Source organism: Myotis daubentonii, chromosome 14, assembly GCF_963259705.1.
Source record: "Myotis daubentonii chromosome 14, mMyoDau2.1, whole genome shotgun sequence".
In the NCBI taxonomy this organism is placed as follows: domain Eukaryota; kingdom Metazoa; phylum Chordata; class Mammalia; order Chiroptera; family Vespertilionidae; genus Myotis; species Myotis daubentonii.
Window position 1 is genome coordinate 57,899,575 of NC_081853.1, and position 14,653 is coordinate 57,914,227.

At 64.1% G+C, this 14,653-nt stretch overlaps 2 protein-coding genes across 3 annotated transcripts; one reads left to right on the forward strand and one right to left on the reverse strand.

Moving 5' to 3' along the window:
* Positions 1-1,994: 1,994 nt before the first annotated feature.
* Positions 1,995-11,068, forward strand: UBA7 (ubiquitin like modifier activating enzyme 7). Of its 2 annotated transcripts, none has more exons than XM_059664713.1 (24): positions 1,995-2,235; positions 2,314-2,482; positions 2,601-2,735; positions 2,810-2,916; positions 3,115-3,205; positions 3,299-3,434; positions 3,623-3,720; positions 3,809-3,955; positions 4,761-4,955; positions 5,124-5,231; positions 5,357-5,437; positions 5,508-5,663; positions 5,732-5,918; positions 6,023-6,228; positions 6,324-6,388; positions 6,475-6,613; positions 6,685-6,759; positions 6,937-7,108; positions 7,746-7,828; positions 8,080-8,172; positions 8,260-8,451; positions 9,994-10,086; positions 10,165-10,265; positions 10,677-11,068. In XM_059664713.1, exons 1-24 carry the CDS (start codon positions 2,180-2,182, stop codon positions 10,858-10,860), a joined length of 3,069 nt encoding a protein of 1,022 aa, XP_059520696.1. In that variant the 5' UTR covers positions 1,995-2,179; the 3' UTR covers positions 10,861-11,068. The 2 variants fall into 2 exon arrangements, with proteins under 2 accessions (XP_059520696.1, XP_059520697.1); XM_059664714.1 differs by having other exon boundaries at positions 1,997-2,235; positions 5,753-5,918.
* Positions 11,069-11,377: 309 nt separating this feature from the next.
* On the reverse strand, positions 11,378-13,281 carry INKA1 (inka box actin regulator 1). Its single transcript, XM_059664725.1, has 2 exons — positions 13,062-13,281; positions 11,378-12,342 (listed from the first exon to the last, which is right to left on the reverse strand). Exons 1-2 carry the CDS (start codon positions 13,110-13,112, stop codon positions 11,548-11,550), a joined length of 846 nt encoding a protein of 281 aa, XP_059520708.1. The 5' UTR covers positions 13,113-13,281; the 3' UTR covers positions 11,378-11,547.
* Between the last annotated feature and the right edge of the window lie 1,372 nt (positions 13,282-14,653).

Sequence of the window (14,653 nt, forward strand, 5' to 3'; positions counted from 1 at the left end):
CTCGGACATGTGCCCTTGACTAGAATTGAACTTGGGACCCTTCAGTCCATAAGCAGACACTCTATCCACTGAGCCAAACTGGCTAGGGCAGGATGAGTATAATTAAAAAAAAAAAAAGAAAGAAAAACCAATATTGGTCACAATGTTGACAAATAGGAATTTTGTACACTGCTGATGGAAAACATTTTGTTGGTCCCTCAAAAAATAAACAGAATTACCATGTGACCCAGTAATTTTACTCCTAAGTATGTACCCCAAAGAATTGAAAACAAGGCCTTAATTACATGTTCAAGCATGACTATAGCAGCATTCACTATTCATAATATCCAAGAGGTGGAACCAACTCAAAAGTCCATCAACAGGTGACTGGATAAATAAATCATAATATATGCACACAATGGAGTATTACTCAGCCATAAAAAGGAAGGAAGCACTGATTCCTGCTACAATGTGAATGAACCTCAAAAACATGCTAAGTGAAGAAAAGTTCACATTTTGTATGATTCCTTTTTTAATCATTACCTGAGGATTTGTTTTTTATTGGTTTTAGAGAAAGAGGAGGGGAGGGAGAGAAGCATCCATCCATTGCCTCTTGTAAACGCCTTGACCCAGAACCGAACTTGCATCTTAGGTACGTGCCCTGACTGGGAATCGAACCCGTACGTTTTGGTGTACAGGGCGACGTTTCAACCAACGGAGCCCCCTGACGGGCTGTATGATTCCTTGTTGTTGTAATCCTCACCCAAGGGTATTTTCCCAGTGACTTTTAGGGAGAGTGGAAGGGAGTGACGCAGTGAAAAAAACACCGATGGGAGAGGGATGGAGCCTGCAACCGAGGCATATGCTCTTGTCCAAAATCAAACCTGGGACCCTCCGGTCTGTGGACCGACGCTCTATCCACTGAGCTAAACCGGCCAGGGTTGTATGACTGCTTTTATGTGAAATATCCAGAATAGGCAAATCTCTAGAGACAGAAAGACTATGTGTTTGTCAGGGGCTTGGGGTGGGTAGTGGTGGTGGGGGTGTTCTGCAGGGGGTTCTCGGAAAGCTTTGAGGGGTGGTGCTTGCACAGCACTGTGAATACACTAAATCTTACTCACCTGACCACTTTGGATGGTTATTTTCATGTTATGTGAATTTTACCTCAATTTAAAAGAAGAATGTATGACAGCAAAGGCTTAGCTATTGTGGGGGTTCGTGGGGAGCTGTGGCCTGCCCTCCGAGCAGCGGTCGCCAGCCTTTCGGACCTCACGGACCACCGCTTGGCGCCCGCTGCCCCAGAGTGCCGGTTCCGAGCTCCTAACGACACATCCGTGGGCGAAGGTTACACAGGGCCTTTCTCTGCTATTTTTGCAACTTGCTTTGAGTGTATAATTATTTCAAAATAAAAGTTTAAAGGAGAAACAAGGACACGTGATCATGCCTGCCCCATGCCTCGCACTCACAGACTGGCCTCCCTCGCTGAGTCCTGGGACTCACCCCACTGGCCGCCTCGGGCTGCCACCTGCATCCGCTCTGGGCTGGCAGCCGTGGCCCGGGAGGGACCCTTCCTCTCAGAGGGGATGGCTCGGGGCCTCGCAGACACCCCAGAGATGCCAGGCTCCACCCAGGGCTGGGATTGGGCCCTCGGCTGAGATCACATAACCTCCTAAGTGCCCACGGCCTCTGGGCCGGGACTGGCTCGGACCTCTGGGCCTCTAAATCCCTGGATGGTGGACAGCCAGCAGGCCGGCCAGTCCCCAGGACAAGGAATTCCCATCAGCATTCTGTGGGCGGGAGCCCATTCAGGCAGGCCCCTGAGCTCCCAGAGGTTTGGGAGGTGTGGGTCGTCTTGGGACCCTAAGAGTGCACTGCATCCAGTCCCGATGGGCCTCCCCATGGCTGCACTTCCTGCTCTGAGACCAGGTGCTCCGCCCACCTTGCCTGTTGCCCAGGGCTGTGCCCGGGCCCTAGGCTTATCTCTGTCTGGCTAGGCTGCCCAGCACCACCGGGGGCAGGACCAGGAACCAGACCAGCCTCCAGTTTCACTTTCATTTTCGCTTTCCCTGTAATGACAGAGGAGCGAGGAAAGCTGTGCCCAGCAGGTTCTGGCACTGCCTGAGCCTCAGCACCTGCTGCACAGGCCCCAGCCGGGCACCGGCCTCTCCTGGCACCTGTGGGCAGGGCAGCTGCCATCGGGATGGATGTCCCCGACGCCTCCAAGCTGCTGGATGAGGAGCTGTACTCCCGGCAGCTGTGAGGCCCAAGGTGGGGAGGGAGGGTGGCCTCTGACCTCTGAGCTCCAATTCACTGCCCCTTCCTTCCCGCCCGCAGGTATGTGCTGGGCCTGCCGGCCATGCGGAGGCTGCAGGAGGGTAAGGTCCTGCTGTCCGGCCTGCAGGGCCTGGGCGCCGAGGTGGCCAAGAACCTGGTCCTGATGGGCGTGGGCAGCCTCACTCTGCACGACCCGCAGCCCACCTGCTGGGCGGACCTGGCTGCCCAGGTGAGGTCCCGGGAAGCCTCCCAGACCGGGCGGGGGTTGGGCGGGGGTCGGGTCGGGCCGGTGCAGGGTCGGGCCGGAGTGGGTCTCCTGGCTCAGGATGAACTGGGTTTCTCTCTAGTTCTTCCTCTCGGAGCGGGACTTGGCAAGGGGCAGGGCTGAGGCATCTCAAGAGCGAGTGGCCAAGCTCAACGGAGCCGTGCAGGTCTGCGTCCACACAGGCGACATCACCGAGGACCTGCTGCGGGACTTCCAGGTGCGTCCCACCCGCCCCCGGACGGCCAGGCCGAGCCCCAGCCCTCAGCCCCCACTGACCCCAAGGTCCGCCAGGTGGTGGTGCTGACGGCCTCTGACCTAGAGGAGCAGCTGGCGGTGGGCCGCTGGTGCCGCAAGCACGGAGTCTGCTTTCTGGTGGCCGACACCCGGGGCCTGGTGGGGTGAGTGAGGCTGCCCTCTGTGTCCTCCACCCCAGCCTCCAGACCTGCTCCAGGGACGCCCTCAAAGTCCCGCCCAAGCCGCTCCCAGCATTCTTTCCTGATTCTGGCCCCTAGTATCCCCGGCCTTCGCCACCATCGTGGTGGCTAACCATTGAGCCACCCCAGTGACCCCGTGACCTCTGCCACCCCCCACCCCAGGCAGTTGTTCTGTGACTTTGGGGAGGACTTCACGGTTCAGGACCAAACAGAGGAGGAGCCCCTGACAGCTGCCATCCAGCACATCTCCCAGGTGGGCGCTGGGTAGTGGGTGCTGGGTGGGCGGAGGGGTGCCAGGCCCGCGGAACGCAGGTCCAGGCACCTCTGAACTGTGCCCTCTCCCCAGGGCTCCCCGGGCGTTCTCACTCTGAGAAACGCGGCCCAGGCCCACTACTTCCGCCAGGTGGGCTCGGTGACTTTCTCGGGGATTGAGGGCATGAGCGAGCTCAACGGCTGTGCGCCCCGGCCCATCCGCGTGCAGGGTAAGCCGACCCCCTCCAGGTCCAGGCTGAGCACCCACGCGCCCCTTGGGGATGGACACAGCCTGGTCCTCCCTCTGCCTTCCTCAGGCTGGGGCGACGTCAAGGGCACGGATGCAAGATAGGATGGGGGTGTGGGGAGGGACTCAGGTTCAGGGGTCACACTCACCAGGCTGGATATCCATCCCCAGAGGACGGGACCTTGGAGATTGGGGACACAGCGACTTTCTCCTGTTATGTCCGTGGCGGAGCTGTCACTGAGGTCAAGAGACCCACGGCTGTGAGCCACGTGAGTGCGGACATCTGAAGTGGGGGAGCTTGGGAGGCTCCAGGCCCCCAGGGTTCTGGGCCTGACCCCGAGCCTCGTGCCCCTGCAGGCGCCCCTGGACGCAGCCCTGCTGCAGCCCCGCGTGGTGGCCCAGAGTCCCCAGGAAGCTCGCCGCGCCCGCTGCCTGCACCAGGCCTTCCGTGCGCTGCACAGGTTCCGGCAGCTCAGAGCCCACCCGCCCCGGCCCTGGGATCTGGTCAGTGGCCCCGGTGCGCCTCCCCCAGCCTCCGTCTCATTGGAATCTGGTCTCCAGATCCAAGCTGGAATCCCAGAGGCAGTTTCCCACTCAGAGAAAGGAGAGCGTGGCTCAGTGGTTGGGCATCGACCCATGAACCAAGAGGTCACAGTTCGATTCCCCATCAGGTCACATGCCCAAATTGTGGGCTTGATTCCCAGTGTGGGGCATAGGAGACAGCCGATCAATGATTTTCATCATTGATGTTTCTATCTCTCTCTTCCTCTCTGAAATCAATTAAAAAAAAAAAAAAAATATATATATATATATATATATATATGTATATGTATATTTCTAAATATATTTTTATTGATTTCAGAGGAGAAGGGAGAGGGGGAAAGAAAGAGAAACATCAGTGATGCTAGAGAATCATTGATTGGCTGCCTCCTGCACGCCCCCTACCAAGGATCGAGCCTGAAACCTGGGCATGTGCCCTTGACCGGAATTGAACCCAGGACCCTTCAGTCCACAGGCCGACATTCTAACCACCGAGCAAAACCAGCCGGGGCAAAATATAGAAAAATACATAAATAAATAAAGGCGAGCCTGGGTCCCGCTCCCTCCGATCGGGCTGGGTGCCCCAGGGCCGTGGGTTGGCGCCGGGCATCCTCTCTTGAGGCTGCACAGCCTGGCACCGCACCCTGTCTGCCCTCCCAGTCCAGCTCCGGCTTCCTTTTCTGGGGAACAGGGTGGTGGCTGCCTGAGGGTCTGAGTGGGGAGTGGGGCTCAGGCCACGGCTGCTGTGCCCACTGAGCGCTCCCCTCAGGCCGATGCAGAGGAGGTGGTACGCCTGGCCCAGGCCCTGGAACCCCTGAGGGGGGCAGAGGGAGAGCGAGAGGGAGAGCCGTGGGAGGAGCCGCTGGATGAAGCGCTGGTGCGGACCGTCGCCCTGAGCAGTGCCGGTGTCTTGAGCCCCATGGCAGCCATGCTGGGCGCAGTGGCCGCCCAGGAGGTGCTGAAGGTGGGTGCGGGCCCAGGCAGAGGGAGCTGGGAGGGACACAGAGGTCGCTGTGAGTGCCAGCGGGTGCCCCACGCCAGACAGTGGCCCTGGAGGTTCACAGCCTGGTGTAGCCCCTGCCCGGATTCGAGGGCTTCGATGGTGGCAAGCATCCTGACGTGCGGCCTCCAGGCTCTCTCCAGGAAGTTCCTGCCCCTGGACCAGTGGCTGTATTTTGATGCCCTTGACTGCCTCCCGGAAAATGGGGAGCTCCTTCCCAGCCCTGAGGCCTGCGCACCGGTGAGAGCCCCGTGGGGTCCACACCCTATCAAACTCGGGCCCTGAGGTTCTGACCTGGGCAGCCCCGTGGGAAAGGGCCATGCACAGCGCCAGCGGCCAGCACTGACCTGGGCTATGTCCCCTAGAGAGGCTGCCGCTACGACGGGCAGATCGCGGTGTTTGGGGCTGGTTTTCAGGAGCAGCTGAGCCACCAGCACTACCTCCTGGTGAGCTGGGTGAGGGGGGCGTGGGGGGTGGCGGGGCCCGCCCTCTGGCTAAGGCCCTTCCTGCCGGCAGGTGGGTGCTGGTGCTATTGGCTGTGAGCTGCTCAAAGGCTTCGCCCTCGTGGGCCTGGGGGCTGGGGCCGGCGGGGGCGTGACCGTGGCCGACATGGACCACGTGGAGCGCTCCAACCTCAGCCGGCAATTCCTCTTCAGGGCCCAGGACGTTGGGGTGAGTGCCTGCCCCTCCCAGCACCCCTTGTCTCCAACTGTCCTCCACGGTGTCCCCCCTTCCCCCAGCGTCCTCTGCTTTCTTCTCAGAGGCCCAAGGCAGAGGCGGCTGCGGAGGCCGCTCGCCACCTGAACCCAGACCTGCAGGTGACCCCGCTCACCCACGCTCTGGATCCCATGACAGAGCACTGCTACGGGGACAGCTTCTTCTCCCGCGTGGACGGTGTGGCGGCCGCCCTGGACAGTTTCCAGGCCCGTGAGTGCTTGACCTGGGAGCTCAGCACCCGCCGCGCCCCCCCCCCTGCCCCCCGCCCCCGGCAAGGCCGTGCCAGCCCCGCCCCTGACCCTCTGCTCCCCCAGGGCGCTATGTGGCTGCTCGCTGCGCCCACTACCTGAAGCCGCTGCTGGAGGCGGGCACGCAGGGCACCTGGGGCAGCGCCTCCGTGTTTGTGCCCCACGTGACTGAGGGCTACAGGGCTCCGGCCTCCGCTGCTGCCCCCGGGGACGCCCCCTACCCTGTCTGCACCGTGAGGCACTTCCCCAGCACTGCGGAGCACACCTTGCAGGTGGGGAGCAACCCCTAGACCCTGTCCCGTGCTCAGTCCTGCAGGCTGCTCCCCGCCTGACCCTCCTGCTTCCGTCCCCCCCCACCCCCCCGCAGTGGGCCCGGGAGGAGTTCGAGTGGCTCTTCTGCTTGTCTGCCGAGACCATCAACTGCCACCAGCGGTAAGGCCTCCGCCAGGGGAGCGGGGAGTCCAGGGGCCCCAGCTCCAGGGCTTCAGGCTTCGCCTCAGACGCCCTCCTCTCCGCAGGGCCCCGCTGCAGACGGTGGGTGTCCTGAGACACCGTCCACGGAGCTGGCAGGACTGCGTGGTGTGGGCCCTCGGCCACTGGCAGCTGTGCTTCGGCTACGGCATCGCGCAGCTGCTCAGGCGCCACCCCCCTGACAAAGTGGGTACCGGGGGCCTGGAGGCTGCGGGCGCAGAGGGACCGCCTGAGCCCAGCAGCCTCCCTTTCCTCAGGTGCTTAAGGATGGAACGCGTTTCTGGTCGGGTCCCAGGCAGTGTCCTCAGCCCTTGGAGTTTGATGCCAGTCAAGTGAGTGGGCCCCTGAGGGCAAAGTGGCCCCTCTGCCTCCTGGACAGATGCTGGCAGGGCGTGTTGGGCACCCGTGGGTGCCCACGTGGCAGGCAGAGGCAGGCACTCAAACACACCCACCAGTGGGCGGGACCGCACACGCACACCCATGCGTGCTCGCTCTTGCTCTGACTGCAGGACACGCACCTCCTCTACGTGCTGGCGGCGGCCAATCTGTACGCTCAGATGCACGGGCTGCCGGGCTCACGGGACCCGTCTGCGCTCAGGGAAATGCTGGAGCTGCTGCCGCGGCCTGACCCCCAGCACCTGGACCCCATCCTTTCCGGTGACCTGGCTTCCCCTGAGCTGGGTGAGGTCCCGGCCCTGCCCACCCCCAAGCTGCCGCCCAAAGGCTTGGTGCTGCCCTCAGTGTAGGGAAAGACAGGTCTGGGGCCCTGCAGCCAACCCACCACCTCACAGGGCCCCAGACCCCTCCCTGCCGCCTTCCCCACCCCCACCCTGACCCCATTCCCTTGGCAGGTTTTGCTTTGTTTAGGAAGGGAGAGGGAGAGAGAGACAGAAACCTCACTGATGAGGAAGCGCTGATCGGCTGCCTCCTGCATGCCCCCTGCACGTGCCCTGATAGGGAATCGAACCGTGACTTCCTAGTTCACAGGTCGACCCTCAACCACTGAGCCACGTCAACCAGGCCACTTGGCAGGTTTTTAAGCAAAAAAAAACACAAACCATTGGGCTCTGAGGAGCACTTATCTATGGACCTAGGTTAGGACAGGGTCATACAGCACACACATGCATGCACACACATGCATGCACGCACACACACATGCATACACACACATGCATACACACACACACGGACACACGGGGTGGAGAGGAGACGGCAGCGTCAGTCAGAGGTCTTCCCGAAAGGGACCAAGAAGGGGCCCGGACCCGGGCAGAGTCCAGGAGGCAGGAGACAGGCCAAGGACTGTCCCTCCTCCCTACAGACCCCCAGCAGGAGGCGCAGCTGCACGAAGCCCTGCCAGACTGGAGCGAGGGCTCCCCCCTGGAGCCGCTGAGGTTTGAGAAGGTGGGAGCCCGAGGCAGGAGCCGGTGAGGCTGGGAGGCGGCTGGGGAAGGTCAGGGGCTGAGAAGGCAGGGCTGGGGCCCCTTGGCCCGAGTCCTCTCAGTGGGACCAGGGACAGCTCCCCTTCCCTTCCCTGCTGAGGGGAGGGGTGAGCATCATGGACAGAACCGTGGGGGGATGGGCACAGCCGCACACACAGTCGCCAAGGTGAGGGGCATGGCAGTGTTCATGCTTCTGTGACCTGAACCTCACAGGACGATGACAGCAACTTCCACATGGACTTTGTGACGGCGGCAGCAAGCCTGCGGGCTCAGAACTATGGGATCCCGGCGGCCACCCGAGCCCAGGTAACCCTGCCTGCCGGCCCCAGCATGGAGGCAGAGGCCCAACCCCGGCCCGCACCCGTCCCAAACCCAGTCTCCTGTTGTTGGCAGAGCAAGCGGATCGTGGGCCAGATCATCCCAGCCATCGCCACCACCACAGCGGCTGTGGCGGGCCTGCTGGGCCTGGAGCTCTTTAAGGTGGTGGGCGGCCCCCGGCCCCGCAGTGCCTTCCGCCACAGCTACCTGCGCCTGGCCGAGAACTACTACAGCCGCTATGTGCCCTGCGCCCCCGCCCTCCAGAGGGTGAGCCCTGACACCCGCCCACTCCAAGCCTGGGCTTCCCCTGCGCCTACCCAAAGGCCCCCTCTGGCTTCTGGCCTGCACCAAGACCCGGGTTCTTAAGACGCCCTCAGCCCCCTTCCTGCTGCTGGGAAGCCAGACTGGGACCTGTCAGACACAGGAAGTAGCCATCAGCCACCCCCACCGCCCAGCACTCCGCTGCCCTGGGTCTGGGGGAGCTGCAGCTTTAACTCATTAGTGAGCCAGACAGGCCCCAGCTCCCTCCTTCCCAGGAGTGCCCCTGAGGGGGAGGAGTGGGGAGGGGGACCAGGGCCCTAGCCCCAAGCAGAGCCAATGTCAGCCTTCACTGCACGGCCTCCGCCTGCATGGCGTGGGGACCCTGCCCTGCCCCGTCCACACCGAGTTAAAGGGCACTGAGCGCCTGGCGTCACAGGGGTGGGGTCCGCAGCCCTGGGATGTGTGTGTCCGTGGCATAGGCTGTGCCCGGGGTTGTGTGGGCATGGAGGGAGCGTGCTCGCACATCTGTGTGCCAGATGGGAGGGCAGGCTCTTCTTCGATGTGGGCTCTCACGGGGTGCGTGTGAGCACACGTGTGGGTGTCCCTGGCTGCTGTGCATATGTTCCTTCGAGAGCAGGGCTGCGAGGGGCCCTGGCTGTGTGCCCAGCTCTGCAGTTAGCTGTTCCTTGGGGCACAGAAGAGGGGGTGGAGAGAATGTCCTCACCAGGGGAGAAGGCAGAGGTCATGGGCCAGCACTGGGCTTTGGCTAAGTGTCCCCGGGGTCCCTCAGGGCACAGCATACAGAGCGGCTTTGTGAGGGGCCCTGCCTCCGTTAGCACACAGGCTGCCTTTGTCCATGGTGGAGGGGGAGGGGGTAGGATCCCCCCATCTCACCTCTGGTCTTGTCTCTGCTTGACCCCACTATATTTCCTGGGGGGGTTGGCAGGATCTCACGCCCGGGTCCCTGGCTGCCTGCCACCCTCTGCCCTCAGCTCTGGGCACTAGACCCCCGAGACTCTTGAAACAGGGAAGCAGGGGCAGGAAGAGGAGGCCTCTGTGGACTGTCCCTGCAGGGTCTCCAGGCCAGTGGGGTCCCAGGAGACACTATGCCCCTTGTCCCTTTGTGCCCATGAGCAGCCCAAGGCCCTGGCAGTGCAGGATGAGGGGGGACAGGCTATACACCCCCTTTCCCAGCTCCCAGGCTTGCATTTGAGGAATAAGCGGCTTCGCTGGAGACTCCAGCCCAGGCCCGGCTCGCACTTCCTCAGGAAGCACCGCCCTCCCCCTCCCACACAGCCAGCCTGTGAGGGAGGCCGTTTCCCTGTGTGGGGGCCCCATGGCCTTTCCTGTGCGGCCGCATGGGCTGGGGTGGCGCTGAGCCTCCGGGCCCAGAGCCCACCGCCCACCCCCACCCCTGGCTGCTGCTTCCTTGCTTCCTGCTCCCGCCAGCACTCCTCTAGGGAAGGCATGGGCTGCGGGAGCTGGGGCGGGAGAGGGTGTTTGTGGGAAGCTCCTCACTCCCCCCTGTCCACCCCCCCCCCCCCGCAGTTCCACCACCTGACCTGGACCTGCTGGGACCGCCTGAAGGTGCCCGCTGGGCAGCCCGAGAGGACCCTCCAGTCACTCCTGGCCCATCTCCAGGTGTGCCTTCCCTTCCCTGCCCCCGCCCGGCCCGCCCGGCCCGCCCGGCCCAGCGGCACCTGACCCGCCTCTCTCTAGGAGCAACATGGGCTGCGGGTGAACATGCTGCTGCTGGGCAAGGCCCTGCTCTACTCGGCGGGATGGTCGCCTGAAAAGCAGGCCCAGCGCCTGGGCCTCAGGTGAGCCCACGCCTGGCTCCGCTCTGTCCCTGGAGGTTGGAGGTGGGGGCTGGCGGCCTCTCCTCCCGGCCCCATCTGGGCCCCTCACACCTACATGACGCTTTCTTTTGCCAAATGGAGTCAGCAAACGGGCTGGGGGAGGGGTGGGGGCAGAGCCCACATTGGGGCCTCCAGGAGCTGCCTGCTTGGTGGCCATACCGGCTCCTCGCCCTGCTCAGCGCCCCCTTCAGAGCCCACTCCCCAGGGACAGGCGTTTCCTGCCTCCCGCTGTCCCGCCAGCCGCTCCGAAAATAGTTGCAGATGTTTCCTGTCTTGAGTTGCTGCTGCTCCTGGCTGGGCTCCTTCTGGCCCTAGTCCACGGTCACTCTCTGCAGCCACTGCTCAACGACCCAATCCCCCCCCCCACCCCAGGGTGACAGAGCTGGCACAGCAGGTGACAGGCCGGCGGGTGCCCGAGCCTGGGCAGTGGGTGCTGGCCCTGGAGCTCGGCTGTGAGGGCGAGGAGGACGGCACCGCTTTCCCGCCCCTACACTACGAGCTGGGACCTGGCAGCGGCTGCTCTACCCCATCGGGCCCTGTGCGGGGCCCACAGTAGGTGCTCAATAAACGCTGCTGCCCTAGCTGGTTTGGCTCAGTGGATAGAGCGTCGGCCTGCGGACTGAAGGGTCCCAGGTTTGATTCCAGTCAAGGGCATGTACCTTGGTTGCGGGCACATCCCCAGTTGGGGGTGTGCAGGAGGCAGCTGATGGATGTTTCTCTTTCATCAATGTTTCTAACTCTCTATCCCTCTCCCTTCCTCTCTATAAAAATCAATAAAATATATATTTTAAAAAAATAAAATAAAATAAACGCTGCTGAAGGAAGTCGCAAACGCAGAGGCTGGGTGACGGAGCCTGGGCATGGGTGTGATGAGGGCGCACAGGGACCCCTGGAGGGGGAGGCTCTTTAGACTCGCCTGCCCCAGCTGTGCCTGGAGGGCTGGGGCCGCCTCCCAGAGACTCGCTGTGGAATCAAGAACAGTCCAGAGCAGCCGTGGGCAAACTACGGCCCGCGGGCCGGATCTGGCCCGTTTGAAATGAATAAAACTAAAAAAAAAAAAAGGCCGTACCCGTTTATGTAATGATGTTTACTTTGAATTTATATTCGTTCACACAAACACTCCATCCATGCTTGTGTTCCGGCCTCCGGTCCAGTTTAAGAACCCATTGTGGCCCTCGAGTCAAAAAGTTTGCCCACCCCTGGTCCAGAGCAAGGTCTTTATTGTCCGGGGCTGGGGGCGGGGTCAGAGGTAGCTGATGACCTCGGTACAGATGATGGGCTGGCGGCTGCGGCAGCTCATGAGGGCGGCGAAGCGGGAGGTGTCCGTGGGCAGCTCGGGCTCCGCTCGAGGGGGGCACGACAGGCGCTTTCCCGCCACGGCTGCCCGGCGGGCCCTGGCCAGCTGGCGCCGCAGCTGCTCTGAGAGGCCCAGCAAGAACTGGGGGGGCCGAGCGCGGGCACGGGGTGCCCCCGCACAGTCCCCCTCGCCTGCCGCCTCGGGCAGCTCCATCCAGTTGTGCACGAGGTCAGCGAAGCAGTTGTCCCCCAGCACCAGGGGCTGGCGGCTCCGGCCTCTGCTCAGCAGGGCCGCTGTCCAGTCTTCAGCCTCCAGGCCCCGCCAGTGCTCCAGGCAGGCGTCCGGGGTGGACTTGGGCCGTGGCCGGTGGGCAGGTGGCGCCCTGGCCACGGGGGCCCCGCTGGGCAGGGGGAGGCCGCTGGCGGAGAGGCGCTGCCTGTGGGGGCGCCACGCTGGGGGTGCAGGGTGCCGGAGGGCAGGCGGCTCTTCCTCTCGCCAGGTGCTGCCTGACACCTCGGAGAAGCCCGAGTCCCAGTCCAAGGTGGGCTCCCGAGGGCCCTCCCAGGCCACACGGCTGTCCCCTGCCACCACACCTTCCTCCTCTTCCTCCTCCACACAGCAGACCGAGTCCTCTTCCACAGCGTCGGAGGCCCTGAGCCGGTGGTGGGCCCCGGGGCCGGGTTTGGGGGGCGTAGGGAGGGGGCCAGGCATTGGGGGTGAGCCCGTGTCCCGGCCACACGGCTGAGGAGGAAGAGAGGGCAGAAGTCGGAGGGGCAGTGCTTGCCACCCCTCCCCGTCTGGCCAGGCCAATCCCAGGAAGGAGGGCCCGGGAGGGCTGGACAGGCCCGGGGCGGGCAGCAAGGCCTCCGGGGAGCACAGGGCACCGGGCGCTGGCACACGAAGCTCCCGGCTCCCAGGAGCGGCCTGGTGGCAGTCTGCAGGCTGCGGCACGCAGAGCTGGGCAAGTCAGCACCCGCCACCCACCGGGCGGGAGGCAGGGTTGCGGGGCAGGAAGCGGGAAGTAGGTCCTGCTCAGGGCTGGGGGTTGGGGTGGAGCATCCCGGGCATTTGAGGGGTCAGCCCCCCAAAGCCCACAGAGCACTCCCAGGTCCGGGTAGAGGGAGGAGGTGCAGGCAAACCTGGGAAGGGGCGTCCACAGCACCCGCAGCGCCTCTTGGTCCCTCAAGCCCCAGTTCCATCCCAAAGGAAGCGTCTGTCCCCACCTCCCCAGCCCCCTCCGCGGCCCGCAGCACGGCCAGCTGGGCGGCTGTTACTTGATGCCCAGCGCAGCTCCCAACCGTCCGAAACCCGACGCGGGCCATCTGGGCCCCCCGGGCCGCTCCGCCCCCATCCCGCTTGGGACCGGCACTCGGAGCGGCCCCCCACCCGACTGTCGTTCGGGCCGAGGAGCCGCGCACCCCGCACGCGTCCCCAAGAGTCACACCGCATCCGAGCCTCACCAGTTCCCCGCGGAGCTGGCCCAGGAAGCTGTCAAGCCGAGCGCTGTGCATCCCGCGCCGGAGCCTCCGCCAGGCGCGCCGGGTCCCCTGCGAACTCCAGCGGGAGCGGCCGTGGGGGGCGCGGGCCAGCGGCGCCCTCGCCTCTGCCCAGCGCCGCCGCTCCTCGCTCCCGCCGCCGCCGCCGGCGCTGCCCCAACATCTGGCGGCCTCGCCCCACCCCTGGCGCCGCAGCCAATGGGCCGGGCGGGGCTGGAGTGGCCCCGCCCCCAGGGCCGGCCGGGCGGGTGAGCGCCACGCCCCCTGCCCGCTCGGCCGGAGCTCCGTGAAGGGCGGGCCCGCTAGCAGCCGGGCGGGGTCGGGCCGGGACTCCCCGACGCCCCGGGCGGTTGAGCTCACTCTGACTCGCTGCGTGACCCAGAACGAGTGGCTCCCCCACGTAGCCTCAGTTTCCCCATTTGTACCGGACGGTGCCCCGGCTGCGCCCTCGTGCGGGCAGAGTGAGCCCGACCCCTGAACCCGCTCCCGGGGCGCCTGGACAATCCCTGGAAGTGATGGTTGGGCCCGGTCCCTCGGAGGGCTCAGTGGCCAGCGAGGGCCGTGGCGGCAGCACCGGGAGGAGCCTCACTCACCCAGGGCCGCCCCGCCCTCTCCTGCCGGGTCCGGGCCAAGCTGGGCCGGGCCGCCCTCTAGTGGGGAGCGCGCGGTGAACGGCGATTCCTGCGGCGACGTCTGCATCCCCGGCAGACCGAGGGGCGCAGGGGCTTAGGGCGGCGCCCTCCGGTGGGAACGGCAGAGCCTGCTCCCGGTTGCGCCAGGATTGCAGGCTGGGGTCAAGGATACTGTCCAACTGGAGACAGACCGCCAGTCAGCAGCCAGAAAAATGCCGGCCTGAGGGCAACGGGCTGACGGGAGAGGGGCCGCAGAGGAAGCGGTACCCTGCCCGGGTCTGCGTGAGCCTGAGCCGTGCTGGGAGGTTAAGAAGAGGGGCCTTCCAGGCAGAGGGGCCAGCCAGGCAAAGGCCCCGGAGGACAGGATGGACAGGCCTTCACACAAAGGAGGCCCACGACGTCTGTGATGGCCGTGGCTGGGAGGGCGCAGAGGCCGGCCACACCAGCCCCCAGCAGCCTTGGGAATCGGAGGCTTCGCTCTTGGTGTGACGGGGGCACTGAGGGCGTTTGAGCAGGGGATGCCCTGGGCTGGGTCCTGTTTAGGGGGTCCCCGCTGTTTGGGGAGAACCACTCTGTAATCAGAGTGGAGGCTCCTGCCCTCATCCAGCATGAGGGCCTCAGGGGGGCTGATGAAAAAGGGGGGTCACTTTGGGGTATGTTTTGAAGCTAAGATCTTGGTGATGCGTGAATATGGGCAGGGAGAGGGAGCATCAAGCGTGACTCCTGGGCTTCTGGCCTGAACATCTGGTTGGATGGGATGGTCGTGAATTGGTCCAGGAAAGACTGGAGAAGAGTGGGTTTGCGAGGAAAATCACAGGATGGTTGGTGGGCACGTCACTCTGGAGATGCCTGTTAGACCTCCATCCATCGAAGGGGCGGTGGGGTGTGACTCGGAGTCTGGGAGAGAGAGCAGCCCTGAAGCCT

Coding starts and splice junctions, on each gene's coding strand:
- INKA1 (XM_059664725.1), bottom strand. CDS start 13,112: ATGCACAGCGCTCGGCTTGACAGCTTCCTGGGCCAGCTCCGCGGGGAA. Junction 12,343..13,061: donor GCCAGCTCCGCGGGGAACTG/GTGAGGCTCGGA, acceptor CTTCCTCCTCAG/CCGTGTGGCCGGGACACGGG.
- UBA7 (XM_059664713.1), top strand. CDS start 2,180: ATGGATGTCCCCGACGCCTCCAAGCTGCTGGATGAGGAGCTGTACTCC. Junction 2,736..2,809: donor ACCTGCTGCGGGACTTCCAG/GTGCGTCCCACC, acceptor AAGGTCCGCCAG/GTGGTGGTGCTGACGGCCTC. Junction 2,917..3,114: donor GACACCCGGGGCCTGGTGGG/GTGAGTGAGGCT, acceptor CCCCCACCCCAG/GCAGTTGTTCTGTGACTTTG.